Source organism: Lygodium microphyllum, chromosome 9 (assembly GCF_053477565.2).
Source record: "Lygodium microphyllum isolate KBCC chromosome 9, Lygodium_microphyllum_v1.1.10, whole genome shotgun sequence".
Classification (NCBI taxonomy): domain Eukaryota; kingdom Viridiplantae; phylum Streptophyta; class Polypodiopsida; order Schizaeales; family Lygodiaceae; genus Lygodium; species Lygodium microphyllum.
This window is the reverse complement of record NC_141143.1, coordinates 106067928-106091316: the sequence shown is the minus strand read 5'-3', so window position 1 is coordinate 106091316 and position 23389 is coordinate 106067928. Positions and strand designations below refer to the sequence as shown.

General features: G+C 41.8%; 1 protein-coding gene across 3 annotated transcripts; it reads left to right on the top strand.

The window, feature by feature from the left end:
- Positions 1-107: 107 nt before the first annotated feature.
- Positions 108-22039, top strand: LOC148031391 (delta-1-pyrroline-5-carboxylate synthase-like). 3 transcript variants are annotated; one of them, XM_087684917.1, is made up of 21 exons: positions 108-268; positions 456-634; positions 1064-1135; positions 1220-1323; positions 1455-1557; positions 13261-13422; positions 13543-13820; positions 14885-15035; positions 15119-15283; positions 15458-15535; positions 17870-17959; positions 18313-18399; positions 18476-18562; positions 18643-18739; positions 18829-18932; positions 19074-19149; positions 19231-19381; positions 19474-19542; positions 20905-20971; positions 21110-21180; positions 21388-22039. In XM_087684917.1, exons 2-21 carry the CDS (start codon positions 584-586, stop codon positions 21566-21568), a joined length of 2244 nt encoding a protein of 747 aa, XP_087541043.1. In that variant the 5' UTR covers positions 108-268; positions 456-583; the 3' UTR covers positions 21569-22039. The 3 variants fall into 3 exon arrangements, with proteins under 3 accessions (XP_087541043.1, XP_087541042.1, XP_087541044.1); XM_087684916.1 differs by having other exon boundaries at positions 453-634; XM_087684918.1 differs by lacking the exon at positions 108-268 and having other exon boundaries at positions 372-634.
- The last annotated feature ends 1350 nt before the right edge of the window (positions 22040-23389 follow it).

Genomic DNA, 23389 nt, shown 5'->3' with positions numbered 1-23389 from the left:
TTTTGGAAATCGAGGCGTGCGCGCAATTTGGAAAATTCTGAAAATACGCAACAAAGCTGCCAGAAACGATCGTCACATAATTTGCCTTTTGTCTGTGTAAACGAACCACAAAAGCGAGTGTTGTGCGATATTCCCTACCCTCTCGCATGCGCACTTGCTCTCTCTCTCTCTCTTTCTCTCTCTCTCCCCCAATACCATCGATAGGAGGACCAGAGCTGCGTTTTTCTGCTGCACCTTTCCTTCTCTCAGGGGTAGCCTCGCAATGCAGGTCTTCCGCTTCTGATGCTGCCATCGTTTGATGAAAAGCGGATTTTTCTGCACTCGTTCACAACTCGTCGTCTTTCCCGTTTCCATCGCGCATTAGTAGCTGAAAATTTCTGCCATTGTTTGATGATAGTTGATTTTGTGCACTCGTTTACAATTCTTCATCTTTCCTGTTTCCATCGATGCAGCAGTAGCTGATTCGAGAGCTATTTATTGCCACGAATTGGAACGCCGTTTGATGCGTTTCCACAGGCGAAGCCTTTCACAATCGTAGGAGCAACAAGAAAAATCAGCTGAGGTCCTTGCAGAGGACGACGCCATGGATCAATCACGGATTTTCGCGCAGAACGCCAGACGAGTTGTAGTGAAGGTGAGACCGTTCCTTTTTCTGTCACACGCCAGGAAAATTTTTATCTAGAATCCATGTAATAAGCACTCCTTTTTGAAAGATATGGTTTTTTGACAATTCATTTAGAATCCATGCAATAAGCACTTCTTTGCTGAAAGATATGGTTTTGGTGACAATTCATAGGTTGTACATGATAGTATTTTTCTAGTCAAAACCTTGTGTAAAGTTTTGGAACGCAATCTATCAATTTGCGAAATTTTAAACAACTTCAAACTGTGTAAGAAATCGGTTGGTGTTGGAAACAAAGTTCCGGCCTTTCTGAGAGAGATTTTCTCTGTTCCCTAAAATCCATTTGCCCATGTCTACAAAGAGCACTTCAGCTATGTTCGACACGCATATACTTTGTGACGCACTTGGAAACTAAGATGATGCATATTAATAACCTTGCAGGTTGGAACAGCTGTTGTCACACGTTCTGACGGGCGGCTTGCTGTGGGGCGAATTGGCTCTCTTTGTGAGCAGGTATCAAAATTGGTTAATTGCCATAGCATGGTTATGTTCTTCATGACTCTGCATAAGTGAAATATTTGACAAATCATTATGCAGGTGAAAGAACTGATTAACAAAGGTGTCGAGGTAATACTTGTGTCCTCTGGAGCTGTTGGAGTCGGCAGACAGAAGCTACGTTATCAGCGCCTTATGAATAGCAGGTATGATTTTCAATTTTTTGCCAGAAAGCTGAATTCTCTTCAGCTAGACTGCAATGTAGCTGTTGATTGCATTCTAATTCTTTGGTCCTATGGTTTTGCTGCTCATTCTCCTTTGAAACTTCCACTGGCAGTTTTGCAGATCTTCAAAAGCCTCAATCAGAACTGGATGGAAAACCTTGTGCAGCAGTTGGACAGAGTGGACTTATGGCTCTTTATGACAGCCTCTTGACTCAGGTTCTATGACCATCTTTTATCTCATATTGATGACATGGGACCTCATTTATCCGTGTGATGTCTCATTGCATCGGAGTATCTATTTTCTGTAGACACACAATTGACTTGATTGACCTTGTGTTCACAGTCAATTATTTGACTTTTTTCTCACTAGTGGTTAAGGCTCAATTGACCTTTTTCCAATTTAGTCTGTAATGTTTTAGAGCTAGATGATTGCCACACCTTCTGTCTGAAAGTTATAGTTGGATTCCGGCATTATGAAACACTACTAGATACTGTTTAGAGTAGGTATATCACAGAATTGGCAAGAAGAAAGACATTTCATAATTGCTTAAACTAAGTCTACTTTTTATTAGGTTCCTTTTACGAAAACAGTGAACTGTTAAGGCTACACATATTTGAAAGATTTGGACTACATTCAGGAACTAAGTTCGGGGCCACCAAATCATGCTTTTGAGGCTTAGTGTTTTCAATGATTTAGGTATTTGGGCCGACTCATAAATGTGATACAGGTAAAACAAAATGTGCCATATTATGTTTTATAAGCAAACTTCCATAATACATAATTGGTTTTACAGAGATGAGAAAAAGCTAGATATGTGTCCTGTTCACAAGCACAATCAAGTGTGCAGCATCCATAGTTGTGTTTGTCTGTACATGAGTGGGCAAGCTTAATAATCAGATAGATGATTCAAAATATGATGAAAGATTTACTCATTCAGTATCATTTAGCTCCCCATTAAAGTGGCATTGTTGCCTTGCACTCTAATTTGCCTATTAACAAACATGGTCCCCCTTGCTTGATTATTGGTACACAGCTTGTTAGGTGTCAAGGACTAGGGACTTGAGCCAAGTCTGACCTTTTGGGAGTTAGTAGGAATCGATCAATTCCACTACTTCTCAGAGGGCCAGTTGCCCTGTAGAAGTTCAAGAAATTTTAGTGACTTTCTGAAACTAAGAAAACACATGTTTTTGAAGGGCTTATACCAGTGAGTTAACTTGAACAGATCAGCACAACAGCTGAAATAAAGTACATTGTCCATCTTTGAAGGTCAAACAGCCCAAGTGCTATGGTGTTTGCTTTAATATCGCAGGAAGAAGATGTTAACAATGGCTGAAAAGATAACCTCATGGGAGAATTAAGGTGCTGATGGTATGGGGATTTAGAGCTCTGGCACGGAGAGTGAGAACATCTGAGCTAACAGGGTGCACACGGATGTATGAACAACATGAGTAACAGATGTATGTTGAGCAAATGTTTTGAAATGATTCATCAAGTGATGAAAGTGAAGCACCAATACAATGGAATGGAAGGTGCCATGCAAAGGCTTGAAGCAGAGATGGAGAAGAAAAGGGCCCATTCCAACCCCTATCACTCTATGGTGTAGGCTGAGGAGTGCTGGAGCAGTTGTCGATGACACAATGATCAGCAAGAGCGTGTTGCTCTGGAATGGATCCTAAATGAGAATCAGCCAGTAAAAGGATGTCAGACTGCAGGATTGCTGGGAATGGTGCTGATTAGCTACATTGAGGCAGGAGCAGCAAAGTGGCAACTGATTTGGGCTGTGCGGATAACATGGCAGGGTGATCTGGTAGCAGGCTATGGATAATGGTGAAGATCACACTAGAGGTACCCCAAAGCAAGGCACCAAGTACACTTGTGATGAGCTGGATCCATGAGTGAAGCACCAACCAAGAGAGTGAACGGTGTGTATAGCATAACGTGTGGGGTGCCAAATAGAGTTGCTTTATAGAGTCTACAAGTGGGACGAGACTCCAGAGAATCACATGGATGAGAGTGAGAGGACTCACTTTGAGTGCCTCACTAGAGGAACCACAGAAGAACTTTATATTGTGGCTTATATATTTCTAATAGTTATTTCAGCAGGATGGAACAAAAAAAAAATCCAAAGAAACAAAGACTAGGAATGGGGGAAATAAGGATGGGAATATTGGGAGAACAGGGTGTTAAAATATTTTGAAGTTAAGATATGTCAAGTACATATACTCTTTAAAAGCATCAGTAAATAACCATATTGTACAAGCAAATTCAAAAATCTTATGCCATGCATTAAGTATCTCAACAGAATAAGTACAAGAAAACAAAGAGCTTAATAAAGTAAGCCAGAGGCAGAGCCTGCAGTATGTGTGAAACAAGCCTAAGGAGTATGTGCCATGACTACTAGTAAAAGATAGTTATCAGGTGAAAACATGATACATTTGGTATCAAAGGAAGATCAGTCCCAAGTTGCAAGTGTCAAGTGGAGCTAGGCGTCTCCAATATAACCATGATGGGTTCCTCATCTCTTAACCCACCTTGTGCCTTTTGTACGACGTTAGGTTTGAAACGATATAAAATGCGAGAGATCCTTAAATCTTTATTACAGCGGTTGATAGAGATTTGTACAAGTATGGCTCTGAGAGCTTAAGCATAAATCAACACTCCAAATCCACGAAGTTGCCTTTAGTCTAGGACAACTCTTCACTTCACCTTGATTGGCCTTGGACAATATTAACCATGATCAAGGTGCAAATACTCCGGCTCACCTCAATCTCAAGTACATTCGAGCACATGGGCAAGACTCAATCTTGGCTGCTCCTTGCAACTAGCATGACAAAAGAAAAAGATGCAATGATGCACATTTTGTTCAGCCATGAGCCACCATGGTGCCCTTTTGTTTGCCAATAATCACTTGTAATAGGCTTTCTCAATCATGCAATTTGACACTTCATAAATAAAGCAAATATTATTCTCAAAGTTGTTGACCCTTTGGTTTTAACGTTGTCATGCTATTGTTAATTGGGAAGAATTAGCTCGACTTCCAACATAGCCATGTCATCAAAATGTTTCAATGTTGTGATCATATTGCTAGCCAAGTTGCCCATATGCATTTTTCTTTTTGACGAGACCAATCCAATTGCCTTGCATGAACTTGTTAGAGTGAAGCATTGTGGAAGCAAATGACCAAGACAAAGAGTGGAGAGAGAGAGAGAGAGAGAGAGAGAGAGAGAGAGAGAGAGAGAGACAGAGATAGAAACACAGAAAATCTGCAGTGTAGAATGCTGTATAAGGTGGTAGTAGTCGCCAGCTCCCTTGCCATGTTAGTAGTGCCACGTGGCATTAGTCAGACTGTCTGACTGCAGTTGGCTGTATTAAATGCAGCAGACCTGCCTATTTTGGGCATTTTTTGAGGCATTATTTTCAGCCTTTTTAAAGGCTGAGTTCCAGCAGTTTTTATCACTTGTATCTAACAGATTGCAGTCTGCCAGTGACAGAGATAGCACTTCGGCTGATGCAGATCGAGGTCCTCAAGGCGGAGACATACGCAAATATTCACTCTGCACCCGTGTATAATTCTGCATTCTTATACAGCATTCTTCACTGTAGATTTTCTGTGTTTCATTGTCTCTTTCTCTCTCTCTCTTCTCTCTCTATTCACTCTTTGTCACGGTCATTCGCTTCCGCATTGCTTCACTCTGACATGGTATCAGAGCATTGAAGGACTAGCCTAGGGTGGACCTATTTGAAGAAGAGTTTTCAGCGCGACACAAGGCTGTGTTTTCAGCGTTCAAGTGTGAGTAGGTGGGCTGCGCATCAGAAGAAGGCTGAGGCGAGCGTGGGTGTGTGAGAAAAGAGAAGATTTGCTGAAACTGTTGCTGTTTTTCTGCTGTCAGAGAAGGAAGCAGGCTGTGTTTTTAGCCGGAAAGTGTAGATTTTACCTTTTCATTGCCTCTGGCAGCTGAAGAAGGTTCGGAAATCGGAGATAAGAGCCCTAGCATGCTGCGTTTTCACAGTTAGAGGGGGCTTCTTTTGCGTTTGTGCAGGCATTGTAGGTGAAGATGTCTATAGAGATTGACATGGAGTTCCAAGCGATCATGGAGCAAAAGGTGCATGTCCTACTGGCTCTTCCATTAGATCAAAAGTTTGCTCATTTTTGTGCAGTCCATTTCGACTCCTATGGATCCGAACTGGAAGGCCACTTCACACGCAGATTCTCCTTTGGCGGATGCTACTTGCTACCGTCAGCTGATTGGATCATTGATTTGGCTCCTCAACACATGGGTTGATCTATGTTTTGTTGTAGGTCTCTTGGCTGGGTTCATGAGTGCGCCTTAGCAGGTGCATTGGCAGGGTGCTCAGAGGATACCATGGTATCTGAGGGGGACCTCCGACTTAGGGATTCATTATCCAGCAGGTACAAGTGCTTTTGATCTTGGTTTTGCAAGTTGGAGTGATTCAGATTGGGTTGGCGATGTGGATCACAGGTGATCTACTACAGGTTATTGTTTTACCTTGGGTGCCGGTGCTATCTCTTGGAGTAGCAAGAAGCATCCCACGGTAGCCCTATCTTCGCATGAGGCAGAGTATTGGGCTTCGTCTTCTACCACATGTGAGGCTGTGTAGCTTCGGCAGTTGTTGGAGAAGCTTGGCTACCCCTAGACTCTGCCTCCAGACTTGTCCTAATATCTTGCGGTGCGACAATGAGAGTTGCATTGCCTTGGCACGGAATCCTGTATTCCATGCCCGGATGAAGCACATAGAGATCTAGTATCACTTCATCAGGGAGAAGCTTTTGGATGCAACCATTGATGTGGAGTATTGTAAGACTGAAGACAATTTGCAGATTTGTTTACGAAGGCACTTCCCCAGGCTTTACTTCATCGACATTCCAGATCCCTACATCTGTTGCCTTGTCTAGGATCTGAGAGGGGGTGTTAGGAATCATCAACTCCCTTACCACGTTAGCAGTGCCACGTGGCAGTAGTTGGACTATCCGGCTGCATTAAATGCAGCCGACCTGTCTATTTTGGGCATTTTTCGAGGCATTATTTTCAGCCTTTTTAAAAGTTGAGTTCCAATAATTTTTATCACTTGTATCCTATAGATTACAGTCTGTTGGTGACAAAGACAGCACTCCGGCTGACGGAGATTGAGGTCCTCAACGCGAAGACATACACAATATTCTCTCTGCACCCGTGTATAATTCTGCATTCTTATACAACATTCTTCACTGCAGATTTTGTCTGTCACTGTCTCTTTCTCTCTCTCTCTCTCTCTCTTCTCTCTCTGTTCACTCTTTGTCACGGTTATTCGCTTCCGCATTGCTTCACTCTGACATAAGGATGCAGAAATATACACTGGTGCAGAGAGAATGTGTTTGTGTATGTCTCCACCTCGAAGATCTCAGTCTCTGTCAGCCTTGAGGGCAGTCTCCACGGTCTGCAATCTGAAATCTGTGAGAACATTGTGAAAGACTGAGTGGTTGGTAGCCCGTCTATTTATAGATGAGTGGATCCTCCCAAATTAAGGTTTGGCTTATGGGACACAGGTCCTCTCTAGGACCATGCACTGTTTAGTGAAACTTTGGGCAATTGATATGTTTTGGGCTTGTTTTAAAGAGCTTATCAGTTTGTAATACATTTTTTAGCTCAATACAAAGACCCTTGCGTGTTTATGTGGAGGGTTGGTAGCTCGATAAGATTAAGCGATTCATTGCCAATTTGGATAACATTAAATGTTATATGTTTCTTACAAAAGAGATTGGATACACTCGGGAATACTCAAACAAAACATGTAAGGTACACTTTCAAACCTTGTTTTAAGAAAAGGTATACTTTCGATATAAGAATAAGTATTAGTGTAATGGCAATATTGTCCAATTAGCCATTTAGCTTTATTTTACTTAATTGGTTTCTCTCCATGATCAAACATACCATGGATTGTTTGTATTCATCATGGGTTAACTTGGCCTCTTGCAAATGACAATATTTACTTATCTATTTCTTTTTTGGAAATGTTGTTGAATGAAAGAACAATCACATGTACAAGAGGCCGTCTAATGAGCATGCAAAAGCCATAAGTGCTCAAAAGAGAACCAAAAGATATACTTGTTTACTGGCAAAAGGATGAAACTTGGTGAAGCCCATACATATTATAGAGTATTTAGGGGCTTCAACATGCACACAAAGTGATCAAGTTGTGCAGAGCCACATCATGGATAACAACCTTGGTTGATATCATAGACCACCTACCGCAATATTAAGCCTCTAATGGGACCAATATAAGCATGATTTTTAGAGATTGAGTCAAAGATAAATGTGCCAAAGCCCAATCTGATGTAATAATGTGAAACAAATGAGATTGTTGTAGCTATGATTTACCAGTATGAGGCAATCTTCCCAATACTGATGCTCAATTAGTCCCCTCCTCTCCCCCCCGCACCACCCCCCCACCCCCCCCCATTATACTTCTCTCGTGCACTTTATTTTGTGCAAGAGGAATGTTCAAGCAATCCTAATGGAAAAACATGTCATGGACATAGTTTGGTTAAATTATAACACTAGGAGAAGACTGAAGTGTTTGCTAAAGCTATTCCCCATGAAGTTAGGGTTTATTGATAGAGTCATGTTTGGTAATGACCTAGAGATGACACCACTATTGTTGGAAGCGATAAGGACACAGCTCGAGTAGGAGTGGACGAGTGAGTGTGACAGCCTGAGAGAGTGTGAGCAGAGTGAAAGTACGAGACGATAAGAGTGCACCAACAATGTGTTGGTACACAAAGAATAAAATGTATTTATACTTGGGTCACGTAAAGGGTGCGCATATGTACAATGTGCGTGTACTACACACGGAGGTTACCGGGCCTTTATATCCCAACAATTGTGTGAAGGTGGCTAATTTGTCTGCAGATCCTTTCATCTACATGATGGAGTTACCCTCAATTATATGTAAATCCTTTGATTAACTCTTGGTATACTTGGCCCAATGGATAAGTGGTGGCACTAAGTCACTTTTAGAGGGTCATTTTGGGTTGTAGATTTGTTGTATTGCTGTGTACTCTTGTGATTCTTAAAAGCACCATAATCCTAGTCTTATAGCATGATTAAGGAGGCCCTTTCAGCAGCTTTATGCTAAGTTTAAGTTTAGCTTTAACTGTAGATTCTTGGATACATACTTCATCATTTAGTTTTCGTTACAGTTGGACATAGACAGTTGTCCATCTTGGTAGTGTAATCAGAGGACCTCAAAGCAATGACATTGGCACTTGAGAATTGGCTTATATTTGATTGAGTAAATCAATAGAATCCTGCATATTTCAGATGGAGTCTTTGTATTGAAGATGCCAAATTTTACTCGACTTCATGATATTTCTTTGTAGTTGCAACTTGCTTGTCTCTTATCTAAGAGTCAAGTTTGTATGAAGTGGAAAGCTTCTTTTTGAGGGTTTTGTACAAAATGAGGAGGCCAAATTTGAGAGAATTACACATATAGGTTTAAAGGGGAAATTTCAAGTCTTCTGTCCTTTAAGGTTTCTTCTTGTTGGTCAAAGGGAGGATTGTCTTGACTACTTGTTTCTCAATTACTTGTTGCTTATGAGTATTTCCACTTCCTTGTGTTGTTGGTTTTCTTAATTAGCTATGACTAGGAGTCATTGGGGGCATTGCTTATTCTCAAGTTAGGCTAGCACTAGGTTGTTGAGAAACCCTTCACCCTTCATTTGTAGTTTGCGTTTTTGCGTTTTGCGTTTTGCGTTGGGGTTTGCAACCCCAAAAAGGGGCGTCACCCTAGACTGACTGTGCCTATTTATAGGCCACTCTCTCATTCATTCCTTATGGCTGATCCTTCAGTCCGTCACTCCCACTCTCTCTTCGTCAATCTTCTGCCACTCTCTCTCTCTCCTCTCCTACCACCATCTCCACACTCGTGGCGCCATCCTTCATCTTCAGTTGGCTGCGTTTATGGTGGCAGTGTGCTCCTAGGACTTCAATCGTTGTCCATCCTCCATTGTTGGCGACAACATTTTTTGTGCTCCTACACCTTGTGTTTGGAGTCCACACTCTCTTGGCATTAGCATCCACCCTATTTGGTGTCATCCTCCACCCTTCTGGTGGCTCCACCTTCTTGCGTTTGGTTGCCAGGGAGATTCCTCACCATCTAGCGTCTCTCTCCAACAGGCGTCACCTTCATCAAATGCAGTTGCACCTTGCGTTTGGTTCCTTGCTGCTTCCCACCCTTCTGATGTTACTCCACAGCTGGCGTTTCACTCCTCGAGGTTGTCTTCATTTGCGTTTTCAGTATCTGGCTCATCCTCACCACCTAACGTCACTCCCAGCAGCTGGCGTCACCTCATCAAGCTTGCGTTTGCAGATAGAGGCTTCATCGGCTGTCTCCCTGCTCGTAGATACCACTCTTTATCCTTGCGTTTGTAGATTTAGAGACTCCTCACCCTTCGATGGCAGTTTCCCTACTCCAAGCAACACCTCCTCATCGTGCGTTTGCAGACTCAGAGGCTTCTTCGGTAGTCTTCATGCACTCCAGGGCTTCCTTTGTGTTACGACACCCTTGTATCAGATTCACTTCATCAGCATGATTCATCTTTCATCATCTTCTGTGTTACTTTTCTCTTTCAATGTATGCCGTACACTCTGTGTTTTCCCTTGCAAACCCTACTGTCTCTTTGGTCACTTAGTCATTTTGACATGGTATTAGAGCTAGAGGTGCTTAGAGAGCCATAAAGATCCTCCTCGTCGGAGAAGACAAAGACCGGTGGTGGGTTCGGCATCGACATTTGATTTCTCTATCATTTCTGCTACGCATTGGGAGATATCCTTTTTCTCCCTCCCATCCTCTCTTCTCTAGTTAGCCACCCCGGTATCATGGCGTCTCCACCGATTGATTACCCTTCTACTGGGTGCCACTATTGCGGCACGAACGGTCATCCCACGGAAGATTGTTGACTTCGACCTTTGCACCCCACCCCCTCGGAGTATATGCGTCTTCCACTAGAGGCACTCCTTGTGCCACCTCTCCTTTTTGGGCCACAGAGATCGTTCTGCATTGGCTATCAAAGTATTATGCTTAAGGCAATAAGCTGCAACCGACGCGCACTAAGTCCTTTCGAGCACATGGAGGCTCTAAGATCTTACGAGGCAATACAATAAGCCCTCGTGGAGACCACCCCACTGCGTGGAGGTTTCCCCCACCCACTTTCAGGTACAGTGGCTTCCACGGCCCACATCTCCTCCACAATCCACTCTCCTGAGAGCCCGCGATTGTCCCGTACCCTCTTCCACTCAGGTTTGAGGCCACTTTTGGGTGCTTTCCGGCTTCTTCTTCCAAGCCCCAGATACCTTCTTCAGCATGACCGGTGGTACTTCCTTTGTCATCAGATGCTTCACAGTCTGTGAGCCGTGAGTGGTTGGATTCCCTCTCTCTTAAACTGGGATTCAGAGGGGGATTTTCTTATTTTATCCTCAAAGGGGGCTTCTAGTTCTTCTTCGGCTTCAGAAGGGGCTCCTACTTCTACTCCTTCCAATTCAGAGAGGGACCCTATGTGCCATGAAGTTCTTCACACACCACCACCTTTCACTTTCAAGGAGTGGCTCTCCTTTGAGCAGTCATTTCCTATACTCATACCCAAGATCTAGAGGATATCTACCTAGATCGGGGCCCTTGGGTCTTCAACAGCGACTTGGTGACTAGGCCTTCGTATTTCTTCTAGCATGGAGTCACGGAGCTAGTGGCTTCTCTCTCGAGGTTGCGTTTCGGCCCTCGGGTTCTACAACTCATCCAGTCTCCTGACTATCTTCAAAGGTCTCCTTTCAGGTGGTTTTCTCAGATTACAGGGTGGATCTTCTTTGTCTCTTGGTCAGCATGGAGCCACCTCTCGAGATCGAGTACGGGCATATCCCTATGGTTCTTGGCACCACACAAGTCTAACATTCCTCCTATGCATTGCATGATTTTATCATCTTTGTACCAGGGCGATTGGGCAAGTGAACAATTTCCCCATGAGGGACACTGTCCAAGTGGCACCTACTGCATGAGCATTCTTCAGCATGTAGCATTGTATCTCCACCTCACTCTTCTCTTGTTCCCCTTTTGGGGCTTGAGAGGGGGTGTTGAGGAACCCTTCACCCGAAGTTTGTGTTTTTGCATTTCTGCGTTTTGCATTTAGGGTTTGCACCCCCAAAAGGGGGACCACCCTAGACTTTGACTGTGCCTATTTATAGGCCACTCTCATTCATTCCTTACGGCTAATCCTTCAGTCTGTCACTCCCACTCTCTCTTTGTCAGTCTTCTGACACTCTCTCTTCCATCATCTCTCTCTTTCCCCCTACCACCATCTCCACACTCTCTTGGCGCCATCCTTCATCTTTAGTTGGCTGCGTTTATGGTGGTAGTGTGCTCCTCTTCAATTGGCGTCCATCCTCCATTGTTGATGACAGCATCTTTTGTGCTCCTATACCTTGCGTTTGGAGTCCACACTCTCTTGGCGTTAGCATCCACCCTATTTGGTGTCATCCTCCACCCCTTCTGGCGGCTCCACCTTCTTGCGTTTGGCTGCTAGGGAGGTTCCTCACCATCTGGCGTCTCTCTCCAGCAGGCATCACCTTCATCAAAGGTAGTTGTACCTTGCGTTTGGTTCCTGGCTGCTTCCCACCCTTCTGACGTCACTCCACAGTTGGCATTTCACTCCCGGAGGTTGTCTTCATTTGCATTTTCAGCATCTGGCTCATCCTCACCACCTGACGTCACTCCCAGCAGCTAGTGTCACCTCATCAGGCTTGCGTTTGCAGACGGAGGCTTCATCAGCTCTCCCCCTGATCGTAGGTACCACTCTTCATCCCTGCGTTTGCATATTCAGAGGCTCCTCACCCTTCGACGGCAGTCTCCCTACTCCAAGCGACACTTCCTCATCCTGCGTTTGCAGACTCAGAGGCAGAGGCTTCTTCGGTAGTCTTCCTGCACTCCATGGCTTCCTTTGTGCTACGGCACCCTTGTATCAGATTCACTTCATCAGCATGATTCATCTTTCATTATCTTCTGTGTTACTTTTCTCTCTCAGTGTTTGCTGTACACACTCTGTATTTTCCCTCGCAAACCCTACTGTCTCTTTGGTCACTTAGTCATTTTGACATAGGTCACACTGTGTGAGGTTTTGTTTATGCTGCTTGGCCTTACAAATGTTCCAAGCACATTTCTAAATCAATGTCACATAGTTTTGGTGTTCTGTTGAGACTTTTGAACTTGTCTCAAACCTATATAATGGTTTGTGTTAAATTGGAACCAGAATCAAGATTTCTAAATTCAAGAGTAGGTTGCAGGAGAGAGCCAACAGTTGGATATATCAGTGCTATTTTAGCATGCATGTCCAGAGTATGAGAGGCATACAGGTGATTTAGTAGCAAGCTCCATAATTTGAGTCTTTTGGCTTAACATCCATTTTGTTATGAGGAGCTATTCTCTTCATGATGTCCTTCCAAGGTACGCGATTACATAATACATATTCCCAGGGTTTGCTGGAAAACTGGATGTTAATAGAAACCTCAATGGAGCTTTGACTGACTTCGATTTAACAACTACTAACTGCAATAAAGTTTTACATCTCCCGTTTAGAGGTGAGAGGAATTTGTGTTAATTGAATATCTGGGCTTACGTCAAGACTTGTAGTCAAGGGTTGCCCAGACCCTTAACTACCAACTCAATGTGTGGTCCCATTACAATGTCCATCTTGGTGACCAGCCAAGTGGAGTCATAATCTCTTTTTCACACTGCACAAAATTATAAATCTCTCTTTTGTTCTTTGAAGTTTGAAAATGTGCTAAATTTTGCAGTGGGATGTTTTTTTGGTCTCAACGATATTGATGAGAATTGGGTGGCTTATCTCATGTATTACACTTTTTCTCCTATCACAGCTAGATGTACAGTCATCACAAATACTTGTCACTGATCGTGACTTCACGGATGCGGATTTTAGACGTCAACTGTCGAAGACTGTAGATACTTTACTGGCATTGCGAGTTGTCCCTGTTTTCAATGAGAACGATGCAATCAGCACAAGAAGAGCTCCTTATGAGGTGTTGGATAAAATGCTCTTTCATTGTCTTGCGTAGTGGGAAATCCTATGATTGACTTTTTGTTTGTGTATTGTAACAATTTCCTTCACATGTCCTAATTTTTTGTAAATCATCTGTTAGGACTCAACTGGCATATTCTGGGACAATGATAGCTTGGCTGGCCTTCTGGCCGTGGAATTGAAAGCAGACCTGCTTATCTTGTTAAGTGATGTTGAAGGTCTTTACAGTGGTCCACCAAGTGAAGCTGGATCAAAACTTATCCACACATACTTGATGGATAAACATGTTAGCACAATAACATTTGGAGAGAAGTCACGTGTAGGGCGAGGTGGCATGACTGCAAAAGTGTTAGCTGCTCGGACAGCTGCAAGCGCAGGAGTTCCTGTTGTCATAACCAGGTAAAGTGTTAAAAATTGTTACATAAAACTATCAATCGTCGAGGAAAATGTATTGTTTTTAAGATTCCATGTGCAATATGGTAAAGACAAATGTACATGACCAAAGTAGTTAGACATTCTTGTAACAAGGGAACTGCATAGCCAGTATATGTAATTTGAAGTGTGCTTATGCAATTGGTGAGAATCTACTCAATATCCACAAACTTGTGATTGGTGAGTAGATGGCTCACACTGGCTAAAGCTGTGTGGAAATTTTGTCAGAGTTTTCCTCGAATGTGGCGTCATCCCTCAGCCTTCTTGTAACGAGGGGTGTGGCTGCGCCCTTTTAGCTCCAGGTCATCCTCTCTATTCTGGTCTCAGAAAAGCCAACGATGAGGGTGTGTAGTAGCCCAGCAGCTTCTGGTTATTCTGTTCTCCTAGTGTCATCACGGAATTTCTCTTGGAATAGAGAATGGTAGGGCCTTTAATCTCGTAGTAAGGCAGGCATTCATAGATGTAGTGTGGCTGTGCCCTTTGAGCTCCAGGTCATCCTCTCTATTCTGGTTCCAGAAAAGCCAACGATGAGGGGGTGTGGTAGCCCAGCAGCTTCTGGTTATTCTGTTCTCTTAGTGTCGTCAAGGAATAGCCCCAGTGAACTGTAACGTGTAAATTAAAAGTACATTGAAGGGGGCAAAATTTCTCTTGGAATAGAGAATTGTAGGGCCTTAAATCTGGTAGTAAGGTGGGTATTCATAGATGTGGTGTTGCGCATTCTTGAACTCAAAGGTGCTCCAATGGTATCATGAGTTTCAAAGGCTAGACAAAGAAATGTGTGGTCTCTGAAGTTTCTAGGCATTTAACTGTGACCTCACTATTATCTATTAATGCTCAATATCGCTTTATTTTGCAAGTGAGTCTGCTTGTTTCTGATAGCGAAGCAATTATGGCACTCAAAGATGATACATTTAGATAGGACTCTATATGAACATTGAATTATACATGCACAAGATAGATGTAAACATACACTGCATAATAGTTTTGGTTGTAGTGGGGAATGACTGATTCAAAGTGCTCGATTATGGAAGTGGGTTCACTGCAGATGGTATTTTGAAGGTAGTAAATGGTGAGCGTATAGGCACTTTGTTTCATAAGGATGCACAGCTATGGGGATCTAAAAGTGAAGAAAGTGCTCGTCAGATGGCTATTGCTGCAAGAGACGCCAGTCGGAAGCTACAGGTCACCTTTTACAACAATGCTACCTGTAAGTTTGGCATCTTATGACTTTTTGTTATTGATTTTGTACCTTCATGATGTTGCAGAAGCTGTCATCTATTGAGAGAAAGAAGATCTTGCTGGACATTGCTGATGCCATGGAGGCTAATGAAGAAGCAATACGGCATGAAAATGCATTGGATGTGCAAGCTGCACAGGAAGCAGGAATAGCCATTCCTCTGATATCCAGGCTTACAATGAAGCCTGGAAAGGTTAGCTGCTACTCTAGGCCTCTGCATAAGATGTTAGAGTGGGTTATTTGAGCTTTCTCCATTTGATTCCATTTGGGCTTCTTTTCTTGAATAGGTGGTTCATCATCATCTATGTCAACGTGCATGGCAAAATTATTCTGCAGTGTTGTTACATATGTTGATGTGATGTTACAGGTCTCAAGCTTAGCGAAATCCATAAGAAGTCTGGCAGACATGGAAGAGCCAATTGGGAGGGCGTTAAAGCGATTGCAGGTTGCTTTTCGTACACTGAATATCTATTATATGTGGGTCTGAAAATGAGAATAAATTTGGAATACAGGTTGCTGTTTTGTTTTGATAACCATGATCACTAGATTCGTAGCTTCATGATGTGGGCAATAAGGTATCATATGATAACTCATAAATCGATGCGATAGACTGATAGACTCATAAGTATCCTGCATTTTATTGTAAATAAGAATCAAGTTGATGCACAGGTTGTGGTTGGGCTTTACTAGTCTTGTTTGAAGGAAGAGAAATTGATGTACTACTGTCCTTGGAAAACAGTGGACCAAGCATAGGGGAAAAAAATATTCTTGCATGATATATACAGCTCTATACTGAAATAAAGAGCACACATGTACTGTAGAAAATAGTCGATGGTTCAGAATCCTATAGGACTTATTAATGTAGACCTTGTTGAGTCTGTTAGGATATTTGCAAATGGTCGAATGGGCCGATTGACTTATGTACAGTACCTAACCATTTCGATGCCTAAGCAAAATAGCTACTTACTATTATGATGCCTGCCAAAAGCTGTATGCAGGTGCAGCATCTATCTGTCTCCTCTTACTGCACCTTTTTGGGGCTGAGAGGGGGTGTTGAGCAATGGAATCATGGGCACGAGGCAGGCTGATGGCAACTGTCTTAGCTGAGCAGAAGGTGCAGCACCTCCAGCATGTGGGCGCAGCCTTTGGTGATGGCTGGATCATGTAATGACCATAGAGTGATGATGGTAGCAACTGTGGGATAGAGGGATGAAAGATGGTGTGCACATTAAGTCCCTTTTATAGAGCATGTTGGAGTGAAAAGTCTAGAGTGTCACAAAACAGCAAAATCGCATTGTTGACTGTTTAATGAGCCTGAAAATGCCGGGAAAGTATGAAAATTTAGGAGGCACGTTTTGGTAACTCAACATAAACAATGACTGAAACGGCAGTAGCAGCAGTTCAGATACAGTCATTCAGCAGCTGGAGGTGCAGGACAGCAAAATGCAGCTGTCTAGAGGCCATACAGGGCAGTGTGGATACTGGAGCAGCAGGTCACTAGCTGAGACGCAGCAATATGATGGTCATGACAGTAGGCTCATATGTCCCTAGCTTATATCATGTTGCCAGCACTAGCAAACAAGTTGCTAGTCAATAGGAGGTGACGATGAGGATGCAGGGCAAGCACTGATGAAAGATGGCAGCAGGGCAGCCGGCCAATGGCAACGATGAGGGTGATGGATGCTAATGCAAATGCAAGGATGTAAGGCATGAGTAGAGATTGATTCGAGAGCAAGAAAAGTGTTTAAGGCACTGGTACCCTTGTATAGAAACTTTTGAGCCATTTGTATTACTGAAAACATTTGAATTTCATACTTACATAAATTTAGATTAGTGCAACTTTTGGGGCTGTTTGAAAAGAATGGAGCCTATAATATGAGATTAAGGTTTTTACTCTAATTCTAAGGTAGCTTAACCATATGCTTGTTATACGGTTGGATAGATCTTTGATCAGCCATGATCAGCCACAAGGGGAGCTTGGCTATTGACATGCCAAAGAGAGTGTTGTTCACCTGTTTGGTTTTCAAATGAGCTTGAGGTGTCTGTTCTATTATGTTTTCCCTACCACATGTACAATGAAGCTAGAATATGGTGAAGCCCTTGAAATCAATTGCAGGGGTAGGCTCTGCATGGTTGTAGTTTCCTGTTGTGTGGTGTTCTGCCCAAACCTAGGGCAGTTGGCCACATGGTGTTCAAACTCATGGCATCCAAGATGAGGTCAACTGGCCAAGCTGCCAAACCGTGTCACCTGCTATGATCTTGATAGTAGTGGGGAATCAGAGCTCATCATGGTAGAACTCAAAAGGAAGCAGCAATTTTTTTCTTGTTAGACATAACACGGTAGCAGATGAGAACATGTATTCCGATATTAAGAATCCATTGAAAGATTCTTAGCGCACAAGATTGATGCCAAACTCTTCAGCCTGAAACATGAAAAGGGTCCTGTAGAGTACAGATATTATGTTCAGCAGCTCACAGTCGCAAGGCATAGAAGAGCAGGCAAAACAGTGAAGAACAAACTACATTTGGAAGGCACCTCTTATAGGTCCAGCTCGAATTGAACCAGGACCTATTGCAGTTGGTACAGCTGGTATTGCAGGTACAACTGCAAGTGCTTCCTATAGTGCTTTAAAATTCCTACTTGAGTGTGCAAGAGCTTTAGAAAGTTGAGAAATTTATTATTTGGGTGATGAGAGAGAGATACTAAAGGCTAATCGCACTGCCAAAAAAACATTTTTGGAAGGTAATCAAAGAGAGATTGCTTTTTTTTTCCCCACAGGTAGCTGATGGTCTTATTTTGGAGAAGACAAGTTGCCCACTGGGTGTTCTCCTGATTGTCTTTGAGTCTCGGCCTGATGCTTTAGTCCAGGTAAGCTTCAAAATTCTGGAGTGGATAACATGCTTTTTAATCTTGTTTCCTACAGCTGCTTTTAATGTCAAATAGTCTATGAACAGAGACTTGTTCAGCTTGCTGTCACCTAGTCTGCAACTTTGTTCTGTCAGATTAGAAGTCTATGAACAGACACTTCTAGCCTGCTGGTTGCTGTTGTCCACGGTGTATAACACAATACATAGCTTGTGCTTCTATCTTTTTATTCAAGTTTTTTTGTATTCTTACTCCTATTGAAGCATGTTTTCTGTAGATGGCAGTCTGTTCAAGATGAAAGAGCAGGTGTTTCTCTGTTAGTTTCCACTCTGAAGTGCTTGGTTTTACACTATCAGATTGCAGCGTTAGCAATTCGTAGTGGTAATGGCCTTCTTTTGAAAGGTGGAAAGGAGGCAGCTCACTCGAATGCAACTCTCCACAAGGTTTGGTTAATATACACTGATTCTTTTCCTGTTTTCTAATACACACAGACTCATTGCTCGATTGAACAATGTGCAGATTATCACAGAAGCAATCCCCAGTTCCGTGGGCAAAAAGCTCATTGGGCTAATAACTTCACGTGATGAGATCGCTGATCTTCTTAAGGTGAACAAATTTTCACTTTTAATTGATTACAATCTGCCTTGGTGACACAGTTTCTGATGTACCACTTAATGTCTATGCAGTTGGATGATGTAATAGATCTGGTGATCCCTAGGGGAAGCAACAGCCTCGTGTCTCTGATCAAAGAGTCAACAAAGATTCCTGTTCTGGGCCATGCTGGTATATTGTTTCTAAAGAAAGGACGGAGTGTGTCTGTTAGGTTGATTGAAATACCATCTCATTTCTGGAAATGTACTTTGTGGGTGCAGATGGTGTCTGCCATGTTTTTGTAGACAAATCTGCAAACTTAGAGAAAGCCAAGAGAATTGTTCTAGATGCGAAGCTGGACTATCCAGCTGCATGCAATGCCATGGTACAATCATTTCGTGCTCTCTCTGCATAGCCTGATTTGTTTATAGTTTTTGTTTCTATGTTTGTTTCTTTGTTTGTGCAATAAGAATATTCATGCAGGTTGTTTGCTTGTTTGTTCCTGTATATTTATAAAATCATGCAGGAGACTTTACTTGTACATGAAGCTCTAGCTCAATCTGGAGGACTTCAAGAGCTTGTCTCAGCATTACAGTCTAATGGTCAGAAATCCAAAGTTTATGTGCTTCTGTAAACTTAAAGAAAATGCACTTGGGGGCATGGTTGAGATGTTTATTCTGCAGGTGTGACTTTGTATGGAGGGGCAAAGGCTTCCGAATTATTATCAATCCCACAAGTTGACAATTTTCATCACGAATATAGTGGGTTGGCATGCTCTGTTGAAATTGTAAGGGATGTGCAAGCAGCAATAGATCATATCCATCAGTATGGGAGGTACTGACATTAAATCGAGATATTTATTCACATTTAACTTAATGCAAAATGTGAAACTACATGTAGGTTTTAACATTGGCAATCATTTGCAGTGCGCATACAGATGGCATAGTTGCAGAAGACTTGGATACTGCAGAATTGTTTCTTTCTCAAGTAGATAGGTATGATCTTGATCTCTGTGGGCTGGACTTTATTGGATTTTGAATGCATCCTTGCATTTACCTCTGGGATGTCAGGGTGCATCCAGTGTATTTTTATTGTTGAAACACATGGCTTTCCATGTCTGAAAGAAGTATTTTATTTTAGGCTGTGATATATAGGTTTACATTTCAAGTCTTTAAACATTTTGGATGCATGCACATCTTTAGCCAGCACATGATTGGCTTCTCAGATGTTGTGCATACATCTGTATCCGTAGACTTGTTACATCTCAGGTCTTAGATGTTTTGGATGCATGCACATCTGTACATTGGTCTGGGTTTCTATTGACATTCAAGATGGTCGCTTCCATTTGAAATGTTACACAAGCATTGCAGTTTGTGCATATGGACTTGTGATAAATGAATAACATTCAACAATAATAAGAACATTGCTCATTGACAACAATATCAAGGCAAGTTTTCAGCTGTCATGATTATGCTTTTTTTGGTATTTCTTTTGTTCTGATGAGTTAGGGTGTCCCAATTCATGAGGCTGCTTCTGCTGACTGCTGTGAATTTTTGAGAGGGAAATGTGGACATAGAAAGAGGAAATTTAAGAAGTAATTTGAGAGCTAGCTAATCACACATTGGATCTGCTTTTTAAACTGCATGTCATGAATGATGGAACACTCGAATGTAATTGCATGTCGACCTCCCTTTCAAATGATAAAATAATAGGTTTCTCCACCAAAAAAGGTCGAGAGTGTTGTGACATAAAAGACTCCACATGTTCTCATATACAATCTTTCACTCTCTTATTCAAGCATGGACTGTTTGAGTAGATACGAAGTGCAGTGAGAGAAACAGCATGCTCTATGCCACATCATTTACCACTAGGAGGATTCTTGCTTCACTCTGACTTTCCTGCTACAATTGACCAAACTGGGAAGAAGCATGAAATGGATCCTTGCATCATTTTCTCTATTTTGTTTGAAGCTAATCTGTCCTTTACTCCTCAATGTTTGCCCCTCCAATAGCTGGAAAGAGGCATGAAATGGATCCTTGCATCAATTTCTCATTTCTGTTTGAAGCTATCTGTCCTTTAGTCCTCTACGTTTACCCTTCCGCAGTTCCCTGACTTCCATGTTCCTGAATCCCATTGATCCTTAAGCAGACAGCTGAGTACTTATGATTGAGAAACGGGTCCTCCGTTCAAATATCCCAGGATTCTTATGCATGATGGGTTTTTGTATTTATGTCCTACTGTTTTCTGATTCAATCTTGCTCCATCTATTTCTGTGAGCACTAAATGCTTCAAAAGTTGTGATTATTCCTTTTGTTAGTAAGACCATGTTTTAGCTCTCATATTTTTCTGGTTGACAGTGCTGCCGTCTTTCATAATGCAAGTACCCGCTTTTGTGATGGAGCTCGCTTTGGCCTTGGAGCTGAGGTAAGTGGTCAAGACATTATAGAGTCAAATTTGGCATGACTGTAATCCTCTGCCTGCATTTCACCTTCAGCCTTACAGAAAAGAATGCTAAGCATCAGCTTATGTCTAGATACAACTTACTCACTAGTTGGGCCGTAGGTCGGGATAAGTACCAGCAGAATACATGCACGTGGACCTGTTGGAGTTGAAGGGCTTCTGACAACTAAGTGGTAAGATATTTGTCTGCTGCAAGTCTCTACTTTCTAAAACTGTGTGTCCTTTGTTGGACTTGTACTGTCTTGGGATTCGTACGTTACAGTTGTTTTAATGCAAATCAATCATGAAGTTTGCATATACATGTGCATGGACGAATTGTGTGCATCTAAGCTTTGTTAGTCAGAAATTGTTCCAATGTGTTTTATTGGTCATGATTGTAGGCTCCTCAGAGGAACAGGACAAATTGTTGATGGAGATAATGGTGTAATTTATGTGCACAAAGAGCTTTTGGACACACATGAACTGGAGAATGCTTCCGACAATCTTGGCTTTCGGGAAAATGGCATTGCCAAAAAAATAGCCTGCAATGGAACTATCGATGCTGCAAATATTGTCAAATGAAGACGATGTTGGATAGAGTAAATTTGGTGTGCATTCAGTTTTGTAAGTTCCTGATGAATAAGGAGCTCCGATGGATGCAAGAGGTATCATGGATGCAAAGGTTGCATCCATGCAGCCAAAAAGGGAAAAAGATGGTACTCGTTTTGTGAGGATACGAGAGATTGCCAGGAAAATCCCACGTTGTACTATTCTTTTTCCAGTCCAGCAAAACTACATTCTTTCTGGATTACTTGATGTGCGGTTCTGGTAGATCGTGAAAAGAAAGTCGAGCTATCATATATATATAAATATATAAATATATATGCATCAGTTAAAAAATCTCACAAATCAATCAGTATTGCTGTACACAATTAAGGCCATGGTACCAAAAAAGCATATATCACAATGGCACACTTATTTTGATGTTATGAGTGACTTTGAATGATTACATTTGTATGCATTTGTGTGTGGAAAGTTGAGATTTCTTCCTGTGGAGAAATTTGAGATTGGAACGATTACATTTCTATGCATTTGATGTTATCATTTCAGCAGTCAAACGGTCCAAGGAGTTGGACAGTTTGCATGTGCTTTCTGATCTTGTTGTGGAGAGGTTGTGAGCAGTTATTTGTATGTGTTAGCACGAGATGATTAGCAATAACAAAGGGGTGCATTGGGCAATCCTTGTTGCAATGACATACCTAATGCCATAAATTAGAGAAACCTCTTTATGAGCTCTTAAAGGGGTGCATTGAGCAATCCTTGTTGCGTCGTCATACCTAATGACCATAAATTACAGAAACCTCTTCATGAGCTATCTTTGTGGCTTAATGGCTTTTGTCATAATTGCCCAAGGGAATAAGACATCTTAATGCACAAAAGTTTAATAGGTTGAATGCAATTGTTTGTGCAGAATGTCATTAAGCTTGCATTAAGATTTTGCATAATGGTTTTCAACAGAGACCCACGAGAGTGAAACTACCTTTTGATTGATTTAACTTGCATGCATTTTCATTATCATTGGTTCCTATCCATGAATACTTAAAAATAGTAACCCTATCATTAGTTCTTACTCATGGTTTATGGATTGCTTATTTAAGGTGAGATTAATCTAAGTAATTGTAGCCCGAGAGAGTAAACTTAATCATAAAAATGTGATATAACCTTGAAATATAAGATCTCTTATCAACAAGTAGATCGATCTTCCTTTACATCTAGCATGGAAGAACTCTATTACAACGTTGTTAACAATTTTAATTCCCATTTCTCCTTTAAAAACCCATTGTGCATGATTTTAGGTGGAAATCCTATGCATGACTATTCAAATCAAAATCCCTTAGATTACTTCTAAGTCATGGCTCAAATTTGTTTTTAGGAAATAAGGTGATATTAATTTGAGCAATCACAACTCTAGATATGGGACTTGACCATAATAGTATAAACATAGGTCTCGTATAAAATCTTTTGTAAAGTACATCTCACATATAGCATGTAGGAATCTCCATCACAACTATTGCTAACAAGATGCAATACCTAGATCTTGTACTTTTACAAAGTATTTATCATAAAGTCACCTTTTGTCCTAACAGTTGGCGGATGCTAACGAACCCTTCTAGGCCCTTTTTATCAAAATTTTAAATCTAACACAAGAACATTGCATTACTTAAGATTCAAGTACTTGTCTAAGGTGCAAATAAATATGTTTTAGTTATTACTTCTAATCTAAGTTTTTAATCAAGAAAAAGAACATTATTTTAAGGTCAAATACTTGTCTAAGTTGCAACTAATCATATCATAGTTTGTTTTGGTATGATCAATTACTCTTGTAAATACGGGTGTTATGTA